A 16,151-nucleotide genomic window follows, 5' to 3' on the forward strand; every position below is an offset into this window, starting at 1 on the left:
CAAAAGTTTTACAGTGCCTCAGTATTTGAAATACCACAAAGTTAGATTATCCCAGTTGACAGTGAGTTGCTTTCAAGTTGTTTCAATTCAGTAACAACCCAACAATAATTTTAGCCCGCCACCCACCCTTTAAGATAGCACGAAGTTCACAGAACATTCGTACGAACCGGGATAGATCATGGGAATAGTGTGTGACACACACTGTCTGTATAATTGCAACAAAGTTTTAATTCACCCAGTTTTGGCCTTAAGAATCATTGCATGACAAGCTGGGAGTTCGACCTTGTTTTTAAGTCCTCGCAAAATCGGTTGATCATCAGCTTTAGAACTTGTAAACAAGCACAAGTGTGTCAGACCACTTTGCAAGATCCAACTTAGAAAGCTTGGAAATATGAATCTCCTTAAAATGTTGCGCGTTTTAGCTTGATTTCTGGTTCCATTTTTACGGTTTGCGCTCAAAAAAATAAATATTCACACAAAATCATCAATAGTGTAGTCGTCGATCAGATAGATAAAAAGAAACAGAAAACTACGGTTTCAGCTTAAGCCTTCCAATTTATAAGTTTAAAAAATATGCGAAAAACCCCAAAACAGACTTTTTTCTCGCAAGGGCAAACCAAATTAACAATCTGTTAAAATTGTCGTTTATTTACTGAACCGCTCACCTAATCAGCAAGTTTACACGCGGAACTTGTTACATTGCCCATTAAATGCATAGGGTAGTAAGTGCGGGAACAAATTTTTAGGGAAACAATTTTATGGCATCCAGGTTTGAATCACAGCATATTTCCCGGCAACCATCCAATTCTCATCCTCCGATTCTGCACGTTCTGCTTGGCCAGGTTCAAGACCGACCATTACATTCGCTTTGGACGTCCTAAGCGCACAAAGGGGTGCAGGGGTAAATCCCCGTAGAGTTGTAGCAAACGGGGTTTCGTGGGGCCAGTCGAGATCACCAACCAGTTTCCGGTAATTCAAATCACCCTTAAATATAATCAGATCAGATTTGGACAAATAATTGTAAAGTTGAGGGGACGATTTTTGCATGCGGCAAAATGCGTCTGGAAACGACCAAAACATTGTCATTGCATCAGATCGTTCCAACTGTATTTGCTTGTCATTGATGCGTTCGCGCAAACTGCCAATGAACTCCGCTACGCCATCCAGCGGTTCGCTCTCTAAACGATCAAGTGTCCACTGGAAGTCGCTGTTGGTTACATCGGATACAAACCATGGCATTATTTTCGGGTGAAGCCGAATAGAATCAACAAGTTTTGTCTTCAACAAAAACTCACACAATACCAAGTCTGTGAAAAGCTCAAATCCGGCGTTGTCAAGAATAATGTCAATGTGCACCTGGAAATAATATTCACAACTTGATTTTAAAACACAACAAAAACCCCTTACTGAATATTTATTTACAATTGAAAGTCAACATTGAACAAACTTTTCGTAATAATAAAAGAACATGTAAAATTTATGAGCATTCTGATTTACCTGTTTGTTTTTTTGAACAGTGTTTAAATGCTTCCACATTTTGTCAATGTCATTTACCAAAACAAATTTATGAAGTGCCTGCAGATTTTCATGTGGCCCAGCAGTTGATTGTGCATTCTCCTCTCCGCCAGATATAGATAAATCACATTTGTTGCCCCACAATGATATCTAAGTTCATAAAAACATGAATAAAATAAATTGTTACCACTTCACATACATCATGGTAAATTTTGACAAAGGTACATAACAGTTTTTTTAATATAACCCTTACATCCCAACACACAAAAGTTTGGATGTTGTATAAAAAACAAACTTTATTTTAAGGGCTTACCTTTTTACCCCAACTGTATTAAACTTTGTGTTATTTCATTAGCATTTAGTAATTTTTAGAATCTCAACCACTAAACTTTGAGACAGCCACATTTCATTCACATTACCACAGTAAATATAACACAGAGAAATATTTAAAGTCGTGTAGGAAAATCCTAATGCAATACACACCTGAATAAAGTCTGAGAAAAGGCTTTTCACGTGATTACAATCATTTAGTTTGCCAGCACCTGTACAGTCATGCAGAAATTTTGTCAAGCTCCTCACAGCATCTAAAGATTGTTCTAATGCTCTCTGTTTTTGATCCATGAATGTGTCAAAGTTGGACATAAACTTACTATATGTACAACACAAAATAGGTAAAATTGTTTTTGCTGCAAAATATTGTAAAAATACCTCTTGTGTATGATCCCTTGTATTTTCCGATACATATAACATTCAATGTACAACCAAGGAGCCGTGAACCATGTGGGCAATTGACCTTTGTCTTTCCTAAAAACAACAAGAAACATTCATTGTGTTGATCCAAAGTTAAGTAAACAAGAAAAGCTTTGGTTTGATTCTTAGTATTTTTGGGAAGACTATGTGTCTTTGTTTAATAGTGAAAGACTATATCTTTTTAAGTGAACCAGTTCTTTACAAATAAAATAGATAGTTTAATGGGGCAAAAATACAAAAAATAAGTGAAACTAGCAACAAACATTCACAGTATAAATAGACCTGTAATATTATGAACCAAAGTTTTTATAACTGTTGTTACATATAAATATTGTGAACAATATTGGTTTACATTAAACTTCAATATTGATTGTCTTACACATAAGTGTCAAATCGTTGATTCCAGATATGAACATCTGGCAGGGTGTCGTCTAAGTAGGTCAATGGCTTGTCTGTCATTATTTCACTTCTAAGTTGGGAAAGTTTTCCAACAACTGACAATGCATCAACACAGCCATCCTGTGATAGAAAACATGTAATGTATTGAAAACACAAGAAATAAATACCATTAAAACTCAATTAAATACGTTTTTTTTAATAGGGTTTTCAGGAGATAACTGTAGACGTCGGATGTAATCATTCATTTACAACAACACCAAGACTACTAAACTGCAAATTAGTTGAACATTTACAAGATTGTAAACACAGGCATTTTGAGCCAGTAATTTTGAGCCATTTTGAGTTTATAGTCGTGCAACGTTGTTTTAAAGTATAAAATAAAATATATACATCAAAAATCATAATATTCAGAAAAATATCTTTGTATGCATATAAAGAGCCTAGTGACAAAATTTTAAAAATAGTCTTTTTTTGGACTTGTAGTTTAAAGATTTCATAACCAACAATTGTAAACTAGTTTGCTTTATCTAAATAAGGAATCCCAAAACACTCACTTTCCCATGAAGTTCTTCAACGTTCTTTACTTGCTTGTGACAAGTATCCACAAGTTTCGTGAGGATTTTAGGAATCCGGTCTTTCACTGTGCCATAAGCAAATGTTCTACAAAATGGATTGTAGTAAAAGGTTTGACACAGAACTTGCACAAATGCTGCAAAAATAAAGCACATAAACAAACAATTGATTTTACAACGCTTTGAAAAATACATAAAATCGTGAGAGCATTGCTTTGTCCCAAACTTGATCAAAACATTTTGCCACCATTATTTTTTAACTTACCCCTTGTACGAAGCAGAGAGGGGGACGGGCAGATCCAAATCCATTATTGTAATTGTTTTGTTCGAGATCTCTATAATAATATCAGCAGTTCAGCACATACCAACATTCAAACGTTGAACAAGGCAAGTGTTACATCTCCACGTTCAGTTACGCATGATTAACTTGTCTCATTATTCCACTGCTATGACGTTACAATCGCCATGTGCGTAACAGTAAAATTAGAAGGCCTTTGTCTGTATGTTGCAATGATTAGTTCATTTTACTGTACAACGTGGTCGAGTAAGGTGATTTATTACTGCATTAAGTAAATTCGTTTGTGTTGCATTTTTAGAGACGAATAAGGCTAAATTAAATATTGTGACGACTGACTAATTAATCTTCAAGTGAAGGCTGTTTACCGTGATTGTCGGTGAGTGTTTAATTCGATTTGTGACCTAAATTAATTCATGGCTTTATGTGTGACTTATGGCATGCTGTATTTTCCTATAGTGATTGCAGCGATTGTTTCATCGTCTTGCAACTGTTGATACGTGTACTGTACCTGTTGACCTGTGTCGCAAAATAGTTGGTAAGTTAGTCATTGGCATTTTTGTGCGTTGACATATGTCAATGTGTTTCGTTTTCTTGTTTAGAAAACCGTTCCCGTACCCGTTCCCGTTTCGTTCTCAACCCTGTTTCTGTCCGTTCCTGATTGTGTACGACGTTGTGGTTGTTGCCGCTGTTGTCGCTGTGGATTATTACACGTGATTCGGGAAGTGTGATTTGTGTGGGAAAGGGCGGGGCGTGTTTCAACGTGACAAACCCCTTTGTGAGGCTCAGCCTTGCAGGTCGGCCGTTCAGAGTCTACAGCAAGCAAGTCAACCTCTGCACTTTTGCCGACTAGGACATTACTAATTTACGGAAAACGGAAATGACGGAAACGAAAGAAACCACATGCTAATTTACGGAATACGGAAAAGACGAAAATTACGGAAATAATTCAAATCTAATTTAAGGAAATAGGAAATAATTTCCAACTGGCGGAAATCGACAGAGAACAATCTCTATGCATTTCTTATGACGGACATCGACAGAGATCATTCTCTATGTATTCCCGTAGAGCCAATACACAGTACACACCCCACGGCTAAGCCATATTTAGCTATTTTTTGAACGGTGGCGCCAAGAGCATTTTAGCCATTTCAAACGATATATCTCTAAAATGCTTACGGTTAGGGCTATTAGGGTAGGGGTAAGGTATTAGCACTCAAAATTCAATAAAACAAAATTTATGCTATCAAGCATGCAAGTTTTCAGAAAATTTACATCAGAAATTAGGTCCTATTGCTAGTTTTATTCGTTTTTGAACGCTAACACCTTACCCCGACCCTAATAGCCCTAACCGTGAGCATTTTTGGATGTAGCTCTACCGAAATATTGTCCTCTGTCGATTTCCGTCATTAGGAAATTTCTTCCTATTTCCGTAAATTAGATTTGAATTATTTCCGTCATTCCCGTCTTTTCCGTTTTCCGTAAATTAGTATGTCGTTTTTTTCGTTTCCGTCATTTCCGTTTTCCGTAAATTAGTAATGTCCTGCCGACTAGTCCTAGTGTCTAGTGGTGTCAACCGCGCCGCGTGAGCGGCCGCGCAATTTTTTTAGGTAATTTTTTATGCGCGGCCGCGGCATTAATAAATTTTTATGCAGCGTCAATGCCGCACGCCGCGCAACTTGTGTAATTACTTTTGCTTTAAAAAGGTCCTCAACTTTTATGTACACAGGTTTGATACGTTTTTCTGTCATGATTAAGCAGAGCTATTGTGAAATAACAATTGGCTGTATGCCTTTAGAATTTTAGAGTAAACGTAAACGTTAAATTAGGGTTGTTCGAATTTTTTGTTATCAACAACATGAACACAGCGCAAGTCAAAAAAAGTTTGGAGGCAGGCGAGCTCTGTATTATAAAAAAATGCGGAAAATCCAGCATTTGGAACACTTTTGGCATAGTGGCAGAGAAGGCAGGAGCAGAATCTTCGGCTTCCAAACAACTTCCGATGGTAGCATGCAGACAGTGCTTGAAGTGTTTCAAGTATATTAGCCACACGACAGGCACAACCCACTTAGCCAGACATGTGGAACAAGGTTGCAGCAATGAAAGTTGCAAGCAGCTTAAACTCAGTTTTCCTAAAGTAAAATTACCAACACAGGCTAGAAACGACGTTATTAAAGGTGCAGCAGATCTTGTGGTTAAAGATCTCAGACCATTTTCATGTGTAAATGGGCGTGGAATGAAGAACTTTGCACAGACTTTAATCAATGTAGGCGCAAAATATGGACAGGTGAATGTTTCAGATGTTTTGCTTTCAAGAAATACCATCAGCAAGTATGTAAAAGAGTCAGCAGCAGAGGAAAGAGGTAATTTGATTGCAAAATTAAAGCGGGCTATACATTGCAATGGAGGAGTCGGCATGACTGTTGATTTATGGACAGATAGCCATAAAAAACAAAGCTATATGTCATGTACTGCACAGTGGATCGAAGAGGGATCTGTTAGACAAAGTGCCATATTTTGTGAGCAATTTTCTCCATCTTTTAAATCTGCAGATAATATTAGAAACGAATTGGTAAGAAGCTTAATAAAGTATGGTTTTACAATGGAGTTGATGAAATCAGTTACTTTTGTGTCTGATAGAGGAGCAAATGTAAAAAAGGCATTAGAGGTTTTTAACTGGCTACCATGCTGCTGCCATATTTTAAACACTGTATTGTATCATGTCTTTAGAATAAAACCTGCAAGTATTCTGTGCAATGATAATGAGGAGAATGAAGAAACTTTACTGTATGATGAAACCTATTATAGTCAAATAAGTTCTGTTGTGAAACTGCTCACAGAAGTGAAAGATTTAGTTACTTACTTAAAACGGAGCGGCCTTGCTTGTATGCTGACTAGTTCAGTTATACAGGAGTGTGAAACAAGATGGAACACAAAACTTGCAGTTCTAATCAGTGTAAACAAGGTGTTTGATGAAATAGAAACTCTTTTGATTGAGAAAGGCCAACAATCTCGACTTGAAAATATTGACATTGTATTAATGAATGAACTTATTAATTTTCTTTTGCCTTTCAAACAAGTATCGGAAGCAATGGAAGGTGACAAGTATCCTACCATACATGGTGTGCTTTTGTGGAAAAAAAAATTACTGGACCACTGTAAAACACTGCCAACTAATACTATAGTGTTGAAAATGTTAAAATTAAAATGCACTCAATTGATTAAGAGCAAATGGCCAAGTCTTGACACCTATAAGATTGCCCTTTTTCTATTTCCTAAGTTTAAAAGTTTGTCAGTTCTACCTGTGGAATGTGCAGTGGAAGTCCCAAATTTAGTAAGGGAAAAATTGGATGTGAATCAATCTTCTTCTAACAGTGGTTTTCAGCCCATGCTGTCATCTGACCATACCTATCAAAATGTTACACAAAAAAAGAGAAAGTTTGACTTTGCATTAGATTTTAATGACTATGCTGATACTCCAAATACTGAACAAACTTATGATGAGGTTACAAAATATATCCATGCTGACTTTTCTTCTGAGTGCACAACAGGTGCAAATCATTTAGGAGGTTTTGATGTAATTAAATTTTGGAACCAGCAAAGTTCATTGTTTCCTAAGCTTGCAAAGTTTGCAAAAAGTGTTCTTTCAACACCTTGCTCATCTGCTTCTTCAGAAAGGGTGTTTTCATGTGCTGCGAGAGTGTATGAAGAAAGGCGGAATCAGTTGCACCCAGAATCAATTAATGCAATTGTGTTTTTAAATAGTTTTTTAAAGGAGTAGTGGTTTATTTTAAGATTGTTGGTTTGTTATTTGTTGTTTAAAGAATTTATGACTTTGTTACGTTGTTGCTGTTTGACTATTTCATGCAAAGTAGTTGATTTTTTAGATAACATTAATACATGTTTAATGTTGCATGTTTTGCATTACAGGTTTAGGAACTGATGTAGGGGTTTATGATACAATATTATATGCGGTGCGGTGCAGTGTCAACAAAACTTTTGATAAGGGTTGCAGCTTCGGTGCGGTTTGCGAACAGCTTGGAATTTTGCGGTGCGAACAAAATTTAAAAAAACTCTGTCCGCGACATCACTACTAGTGTCTACGTCAAGCACGATGACATATTATATGCGAAAAGATCAATGTGTAAAAACACGCTTTTTGTAAAAAACTGCATAATTTTAAAACGAAAAAGCAAACGCCCAAATTCTTACAACCAAAATTTGCACTGCTCAAAGTTCCAAGTTTAAAACATGGCTCAAAAATAAAATAACACTTTTGTAGGTCGGATGATGGCTATGTATCTCGCCGCATTTTTGCCACTTCGTAACGCAGCACAAGCGCAAGTTTAAATTCGTTTTAAGTCAGTGTTACCACGTCGAAATTTAACCCGTCGAAAAAAGTGCAACTCATAAAAACAAACGGGAGCTCGATGTCAAAAAGTGGCCTTATTTGGCAATAAAAGCGCCAACCAGCCACACTGTGTAGAATGTAGGCTAATACACCAACACCAATAGACTGTAAATCCTTGGTTAGGCCTATAACAGAATCAGTCGGTTTTAAATGAAGGAATATATATTTCGCCTATGTGGCATCATCAGTTCCTGTAACCGAAATACGATATAAATATGATTGCTAAAACAAACACGCTAAAATAAATAAAAGCAGTAAAACACTAAAACAAGATTTTACTGTTTCAAACTGTCAACGCTGTCTGAGCCAACCTCAAACACAAACAGAACAAGCAAAAACTCCGGGCACTGAATCAAGGGAGAAAAAAAATTTTGTTAAGCCAACTGCAATCAATCGTCTTTTTTTACACGGAACATCACACCACCCACTCAGCATATTTAAGTCCATTGTTGTTGGGGAGGCAAGGCGATTGCGGAGACTTAACGAAAATGATGAGCTCTATAATACCAGCCTGGAAAGACTGCAGCAGAAATGTTTGTGATCGCATTTTCCGAAAAATCTAGTAACGCACAACCTTAAAGTTGCCAAAACCTGGACCTGGGACAGCACAACGGCAACAGAGTCAAAAAAGTCAAAAAAGAACAACACCACAAGACTTGTCTGGCCAACGGCTTTTCCTAAGTTGCTACAGATTTCAGGAAAAGAAAGGAACCTGCAACCCAATGTTTGCGTGGTTTACAAACGGCCAGCTACACTGGGAGGATTACTGACAAACTACAGGCGCATTGCGTGTGAAGAGCGTAAATCAAGCACAGCAGGCAGATCCCATCCATGTCAACACTGCGGCCTTTGTGGGCATTACGGCAACTATAAATCAATGGTGCCCGATACTACCACAATTAATACACCCACTGGAGAAATGCGTCTCAAACAAACCCTTTGTTGCCGCGACTACGGTATTTATGTGGCTAAATGCATAAAATGCAATGCATGTTATGTTGGCCAAACAAAGAACCCATTTGCTGTACGGTGGCGCGGACACAGAGCGGTGTGGAAAACTTTCAATTTCAAGGAAAAAATGACAAAGCAGCTTTATTACGGCATTACGCCAGCAACCACACTGATATCTTAAAACAGAAATCTGACATCGCTACATGTTTCTGCATTACCTTTGTTGAAAGACCTAATAAAGAAAATTTAGACTTGTGCGAGGCCAAATGGCAAAAAATATTGGACGCCAAAATAAACATTTAAGAAATGGTCCTACCTCGAATACGTTAGAAATTCCATCGGTACCCACCACCGTTGGTTTATCCCTGCATGCGCGTGCCTGCCCTACTTTTCTTATCTGTATTTTCATTTTTTTTTCTCCCTTGATTCAGTGCCCGGAGTTTTCGCTTGTTCTGTTTGTGTTTGAGGTTGGCTCAGACAGCGTTGACAGTTTGAAACAGTAAAATCTTGTTTTAGTGTTTTACTGCTTTTATTTATTTTAGCGTGTTTGTTTTAGCACTCATTCTTATATCTAATTGTATTTCGGTTACAGGAACTGATGATGCCACATAGGCGAAATATATATTCCTTCATTTAAAACCGACTGATTCTGTTTAACCAAGGATTTACAGTCTATTGGTTTTAGTGTATTAAAGTTAAAAAGGCAAACAGTGATCGTCAGTTTAAGACACGCTGTTGATGGTTTTGATCTATTACTAAAGTTATCACTTTGTGTAGAATGTGCAACGTTACTGAATTGTTTACGAACAAACTTGTTATTGTCTACTCGGAAGTTTGAATGGGACAATTGTATAATAATGTAAAAGCGTAAAAACCACTGCTTTCGAAAAGAACATAATACAAGATAGGTAAATGAACATGACAATTTTCATGGAATACTGCGGCCTCGACGTTTTATCCAAAAATAGAAATCGGTTTCGGTCCATCGCTGGTCGCAGAAGTTCCCTCAAGACTCACACCGAAAAACGCGGCAACCTTTGTCAGAAAACTTTCTTCAGTTTTGGATTCCGTCACATCAGACTGTTCTGACGTCTCGTCCGCGTCAACTTGTTTTGCTTGTTGCAAGTTCGTTGCGACGCTGTCCGCTTTATTACTGGCACTGCGTGAACGAAAAACTTAATTCAGGCGATTCTACAATAATCTGTGTGATTTAGTGTGGCTGTATGCAGTGATGGGATTCAGTATGTTCGCACCGGTCTGTATGTTTAACGTATTGGAGAAGAATAAACTTCAGCATACACAAAAACTTTGCAAATGACGAAATTGAAACTATCCAAGTTGCACAAATCATAACATACGATAAATGCTGTCCTCACCTTTGGCTGGCAACATCAGGCACTGACGTCACTCGTACATCACGTGATTTCGGGCTGACGTCACCAGCGTCATCGTCCGTGGGATTGGTCGAAACTCCGGAATCGAACGAAGGTTGTTTGAAGAAGCGACGTGGTTTTCTGGAATCAGCGGGAAGTGGACCAACATCACTCACATCTTCATCGTTAGACGGAACAGGGATCAACCTCTTCTTCGGTGCTGACATCTCTTCCGTTGAACTTGGCCTCCTGCTTTGTGTTGGCACAGGAGCTGCGCTGTTTGCAGCCTTAACCTGTTGGGCACTCGGCCATTGCGCTTCGGTGAAATCTTCAATAGACTCGCCGGGAAGTTTCTGCATCAGCTCAGCTACTACGTCGATCTCCTTTCGCTTTTCAATATCATCTTTGCGGAAGAACGAAGCCACCCTTTTCACCAGCTTCCCATCCGCTTTACTGTCGGCCACTTGACGTTTCGACCACATCACCCACCAACCTTCGCTGGCTCCATCCATCCCCGTCCCTGCGTCAACCACCGACTGAATCTTCTCATTCAGCTGTTCAACACTCTCACCGCGTTGGTTGCGGATCCCCTGCACACGGATAAGCGACCTGCGTCTCCTCACACCGGCCGACGAATTAGAACGTGACGTAGTGGCGTTACCAAGCAACGGAACTCTATCACTTATTACGTCATCCGAATCAAGTTTTTTGTCCCAGGAATTTATGACGTCAATTGTTATGACCTGTGACGTGTCTTTAGTTATTTCCCTCCGCGTGGATTTCTTCCGCAAAACCGGGATTTTCTGCGCAGGATCTTTGTTGGATTTCGTTACGTCGGGTTGCGAGTTCGGTTTTGGGGGTTCGGTTGAAGCCTCAACAGGCTGAAACGGGGAATGTTGTGTTGGGGAATCACCGGTTGCTACGGGATACGGTGGTCGGATTATTTCACGTTCGTTGTAAATGTGACCGTTAGGAGTTTGAACTTGTGAGCGCGCTACAATCGACTTTCGAATCGGCTTTATAGGTTTTTGAGCAAGTTTGGAAATGTCAGGTTTTGTTGCAGAAGCATCGATTGTAGCAGGGTCAGAAGTCGGTGACGGGAGAGGACGGTTCATCGCAGATTCACTCCCTCTGCTGTGTTGGTCACGTGGTCCCATTGATTCATACGTCAGGTCATCAAACTGCGTCTGTAACTCACCAGAATCGCTCACAGAGTCAATGCTTCTGAAACTTGCAGCAAGTGACGGTCTTCTTGACTCTGATGTGTACTCGTCTTCCAAGTCGCCGAAACTCCGGTTCGAGTTGTAGATTGAACCCGAGTTGCGCAAAGATCGCCGGGACACGATACCTTGCCTTGCTTCCTCCATATCTTGCCAGCGTTCCATTAATTCATTCTGCTTCTCCACAATCGACGCAAGTCTCTCGACCATCGCTACATCACCACTGGAGGCGCTCCTGCTGATACGGGCGCCGTGTTTTCCGCTGTAATTCAGGTTTGAACCATGACTCCTGTGCATTCTTCGGCGAGCTGAGTTCGTTGATTGGCGTCGAGCGTGCTGTGCTGGTCCGGATTTGTTCTTCCTCACTTTTGAGTAAATCGGTTCTCTGCTTGTTTCTCCCGTGGGGTGGGCACTCATCGGTCGGTTGTTGAGCGAAGGCAAACTTGCGGCGAGAACTGCGGGCGAATCGTAACCGTAATCCACCACGTCAGACTCGCTGTCTACTTCGCCGATTTCAGGAGGCAGCACAAACACATTCTGTCTCTCATCTCGGGCTGTCGCATAATCCGACAGTTGAGGAACGTAAGCTCCACTTTGCAGGGGATTGCTCGGTTGTGAGATGTCAATCATAGAGACCGTGTGTTCCAAGTGCTTGGCGCTCGCCATTAGTATTTCCGAATACGAGATCATCGCTCCAGTATCGCAGAAGTCATCGGGAGGGGAAGGGTTGAGCGCAGCCATGATGTTTCCCTCGCTTTTTGCGTGACTCAATTTCTGTAGAAAACTCGGTCGTTTGGCGACTGGATGCAACCTTGGAGGTTTGTTGCTCGATTTCTTTCGGGCGATCGATGTTTCTGGCTCTACGGCTTCGTCTGTGTTGTCGGTGTCTGGGTCGTGCTTCAGTGGGTTTGTATGCGCATTAGGATCGTCGTTGCCGTTCTGTTGTGATTCGTTGCTGTTCTCTCCTATGTGTTGGTCGTTGCTGGGCGACTTGGCAATTTTCTCCTGCTGTTGTTGGTCTGTTACTTTTATTTCGTCATCGGGCTGTGCCTTTGTTGGAGTTTGCGCAACTGTATAAAGCAAGCAGAGTTTAACACAAAACGCGCGGTTATCTGTTATGGATTTGGTGGCGAACAATATAACGCGTAATTTGGTATTTATGTATTCAATCACTTTTTTCTCTGTAGAGTTATGACTGTATACATTCCAAAGTTATTTCCTAAAAACATAATTAAACGCAGATTAGATGTAAAAGTTGCAAGCATTTGATGCAGGAATGTAAATAAACAAACAAGTTATTGTTTAATTCTAACCAACGCTCATGAAGTTAAAACCACACAGAATTACAAACGTTCCAACTTTGTTGTCGGTTCCGTTAAATATTTCCACCACTATCACTTACAACAACGCGTTCCTCTCCTCCATTCTCTCACCTGTTTCAGATTGTTTTTCACCGGATGAGCCAATCGTGTGGAGTTCAGCCATTATCTTCTCATTCAGCATCCTCTCCTCTCGTTCCTGTCTCCTCTTCTCAATCTTCTGCATCACTGCGCTCACCACAGCGATCTTCCGGCGGGGAAGACTCTTCCCAATCGCCGAGAAGAAAGATTCTTCATCAAGGTCAGCATCAGCCACATAAGTTGGCCTGAAAATCTCCTCCTGCGCATGACGTCATAGTTAGTCGGGGTGAGATGACGTCATAGTTAGTCGGGGTGAGATGACGTCATAACTTGGCGCGCATAGTCCTTGAAACACACAAGGTTTTTTCGAGTTTTTTTTGGGACTTAAAGTTACATTTTTCTTTGAAGTCGAATTTAAAGTTTCACGCGTTGATTGTTAAGACGTTGTTTTATGTTCAATACAGTACTTTTTACTGCCAGCTCGTTGTATGAAGGCAAATACCTGGTTACCACGAAAACAATCAACTTTATTTTCAGATGTTTTGCTGTTTGTGGTTTCTTTTATGAAACTCGGCGTACGTACAACTTTGCGTCGCGCACCGTTCGTTTGTGTTTGTATGGCGTTTGTTGCGACAATATACCACAGTAGTTTAGAAGTTTCGTTGTACTTTTGTGTCGCACAATATTTGCCGCCCGAATTGTTTGAGCAACATTGCGATACGAACTTAATAAACCGAAACAAACCGGAAACAAGGTTGCAAACAATTTAAAAAACACCGCAACTCAGCCCAAAACTTTCCAGTAATATGAGTTTTACCTCCAACGTTCGTTTCTCGTGTATTTTGTCGAAACCATCTCCAATCTCCTGCTCATTGACAACTCCTCCTTTTCCTGATGCGGATTGTCTCTTCTTGACGGCAGCGATCCGAGCTTGCTCCTCTTGTGTCTTCCTCCGCTTCCAGATCTCCTCATCAGTGATTGTTCCTTCTAACTCCGCAGACTCCTTCATTTGCTTCTTCCGGATAAAATTCTTTCTGTGTTTGTTAAAAAAGAAAAAGTGAATGTTGCTTCGAAAAACTCAATCGCTCGTCTTTGTGTTTGACATTTTAACTAAACTGGGACAAAGATCGTTCACCACCTTAAGTGGCGTTAAAATTTTGTTACAAGAAGTCGGTTTTAAAACTGACACGCTACCTATAACGAGTAACATGTAAGCTGTTGCTGTCAGGCATGATATCATGTTTGTAGAGCTCTGGGCGCGATAACGATGTTTGGGTCTCTAATCAGCAAGTTATTTATACCTGTACTTTGCCATCGGAACAGTATTCTGAGGCAGAACTTCAACGCAATCCTTCGACCTTTTGCTCGGGGTCAAATCGAAGCTCACTGCAGATTTCTGTAATTGAAAGGTAATTCGCAATTCATTAATTATGTGTATTTGTAGTCATTGACTTTTTATCGGCCGACAAAGTGCTACATTTGTACAGTGCAAAGCCATTTACAAAACTGATTCGTTTTGCGAAAGTTTCACAACAAATATGAAAAAAATCACTTTTCTCGCAAAAAAGTGCTTTAAATAAGTGTCTTGTGCAAACAGAAAAATGTTTGGGCCAGTGTGAAATGTTTTTTTCTGTGTTGGCTTGCGTGAGCAAAATTTATTCATGAGGCTTGTTCCGCCTGCAGAGTTATCAAATAATACATGAAATACTTCAACAGCATCGCACTTACCGATTCCATCATGCGGCGATCGGGTAAATCTGATGGACTTGCGCTGGGTTTGGGCAACCAACTGTCGGCGGAGGATGAACTGCTGCTCCCGGCAGTGGCAACCGAAGACCGGCGCACCCCAGCCATGTACGGGTACTTCTGCAGTGTTTTGATGTCTGTCACACTCATAACAGGAGGTTTAATGTCGTCTTCTACTGGAACCAACGGAGGAAGGTCAGCGTAGAGGTCAAAGTTATCCATGGTTACTTTAGACCGCGAACCGCGGATTTTTTGCTTGTAGGAAAGCATGACAACACTTCAGCTCATAAAGTCTGCGATACTGAAATATAGAAAATTGTTGGTCTATCACTTATTGTACCAGGAATTGGATACTCTTTATAGTTTTACTCAAACTGACAAATGCATACTGCGGCTGCACAACACTTACACAACTAAGCCTTGTCCGCCTGGCCATGACAACAATAATTGTCGAAACCGTGTCATGTTTTACTCTCAGGTATTGGCTTGTGTTTTGTGAAGTCCCTTTCACGATTAAAAAATAACTTACCAATTCAATTCAATGCAAACCAATTGTACTTCACGAAAATGACGTTATCAAGATCAAAATTGTCTCTTGTCACCTCACAAAATATACTTGAACCTCACAAACACATTGGAATGTGTTGAGGCAGCGCCAGAGTTGCCAACTAGTCGGTTTGCTAACTTTCAACCGAACCAGTACAAGTATATAAAAGTTCACAAAGAAAATGTGATATCTCCAGGTAACGTAATTTGATTACTTGCAACGTCAGAAATTCGGAGGTGAAAAATCTCAACGCGCTCACTGTTAGGTGGCGGCAGAGCGTAACGGGGAATTGTGGAGATTAATTATTCACTCAGGGAAACGATACAACCGAACGTCGCACCCTGAAAAGAATGTAGAACAAAAAGCATTCTTTGTCGCTTCATGGGTGATATTAAAGCAATCTATAAAATGAAGTCGTTACCAAATAGTTGGCTATTTAATCGTAAGTATGACAAACAACAATAGAAGCTTGTGGACATGATTCCAGCCCAGAATAAAACTTCAAGCAAAACGTTTTTGAGGTTTTGCAAAACTCGAACCAACATCAATCTTTAACAAGTGGACACGCTCCGTCAGAGGTTTCAAACTGAGGATACTTGATGCCAACCAAGTTCGACTGAATCTCGAAGTCATAGGAAGTACTTGTACCACCAATTTGATGTCAAATCGTGCTACTGACCACTGTATTCATTTTGATAAAATCCAACGACGGTTTGAGGCTGAGAATGTTCGGAAAAATCGCAAAAAATGGGACGAAAAACTTTGTAATAATTTTTCTGTTTTGTTCCATCGGCAAAATAAACAAAACATGCGACGTTTCAACGTCTCATACATGAGGGAAAGTTTATGAAATATGTCTGGTAACAACAATATATTCATTAAAACCTGTGTAAGTTTGTGCTAACTATCACCAGCCGTGGTGCCGAATCAAACCATAACAAGCTTCCAGTAGCAAAACCTGTACAAGGCGAC

At 40.0% G+C, this 16,151-nt stretch overlaps 2 protein-coding genes across 2 annotated transcripts; both read right to left on the bottom strand.

Moving 5' to 3' along the window:
- Positions 1-627: 627 nt before the first annotated feature.
- Positions 628-3,655, bottom strand: LOC145209062 (damage-control phosphatase 1-like). Its single transcript, XM_080079313.1, has 7 exons — positions 3,502-3,655; positions 3,219-3,324; positions 2,645-2,784; positions 2,224-2,319; positions 1,999-2,164; positions 1,498-1,665; positions 628-1,356 (listed from the first exon to the last, which is right to left on the bottom strand). The coding sequence occupies exons 1-7, from the start codon at positions 3,543-3,545 to the stop codon at positions 757-759; spliced, it is 1,320 nt and encodes a 439-aa protein (XP_079935439.1). The 5' UTR covers positions 3,546-3,655; the 3' UTR covers positions 628-756.
- A 3,975-nt stretch (positions 3,656-7,630) lies between these two features.
- LOC145209061 (uncharacterized) lies at positions 7,631-16,123 on the bottom strand. Its single transcript, XM_080079312.1, has 6 exons — positions 14,615-16,123; positions 14,188-14,282; positions 13,704-13,920; positions 12,920-13,145; positions 10,270-12,556; positions 7,631-10,052 (listed from the first exon to the last, which is right to left on the bottom strand). The coding sequence occupies exons 1-6, from the start codon at positions 14,900-14,902 to the stop codon at positions 9,848-9,850; spliced, it is 3,318 nt and encodes a 1,105-aa protein (XP_079935438.1). The 5' UTR covers positions 14,903-16,123; the 3' UTR covers positions 7,631-9,847.
- Between the last annotated feature and the right edge of the window lie 28 nt (positions 16,124-16,151).

This window comes from Phallusia mammillata, chromosome 1 (assembly GCF_965637545.1).
Source record: "Phallusia mammillata chromosome 1, kaPhaMamm4.hap1.1, whole genome shotgun sequence".
Taxonomy (NCBI): domain Eukaryota; kingdom Metazoa; phylum Chordata; class Ascidiacea; order Phlebobranchia; family Ascidiidae; genus Phallusia; species Phallusia mammillata.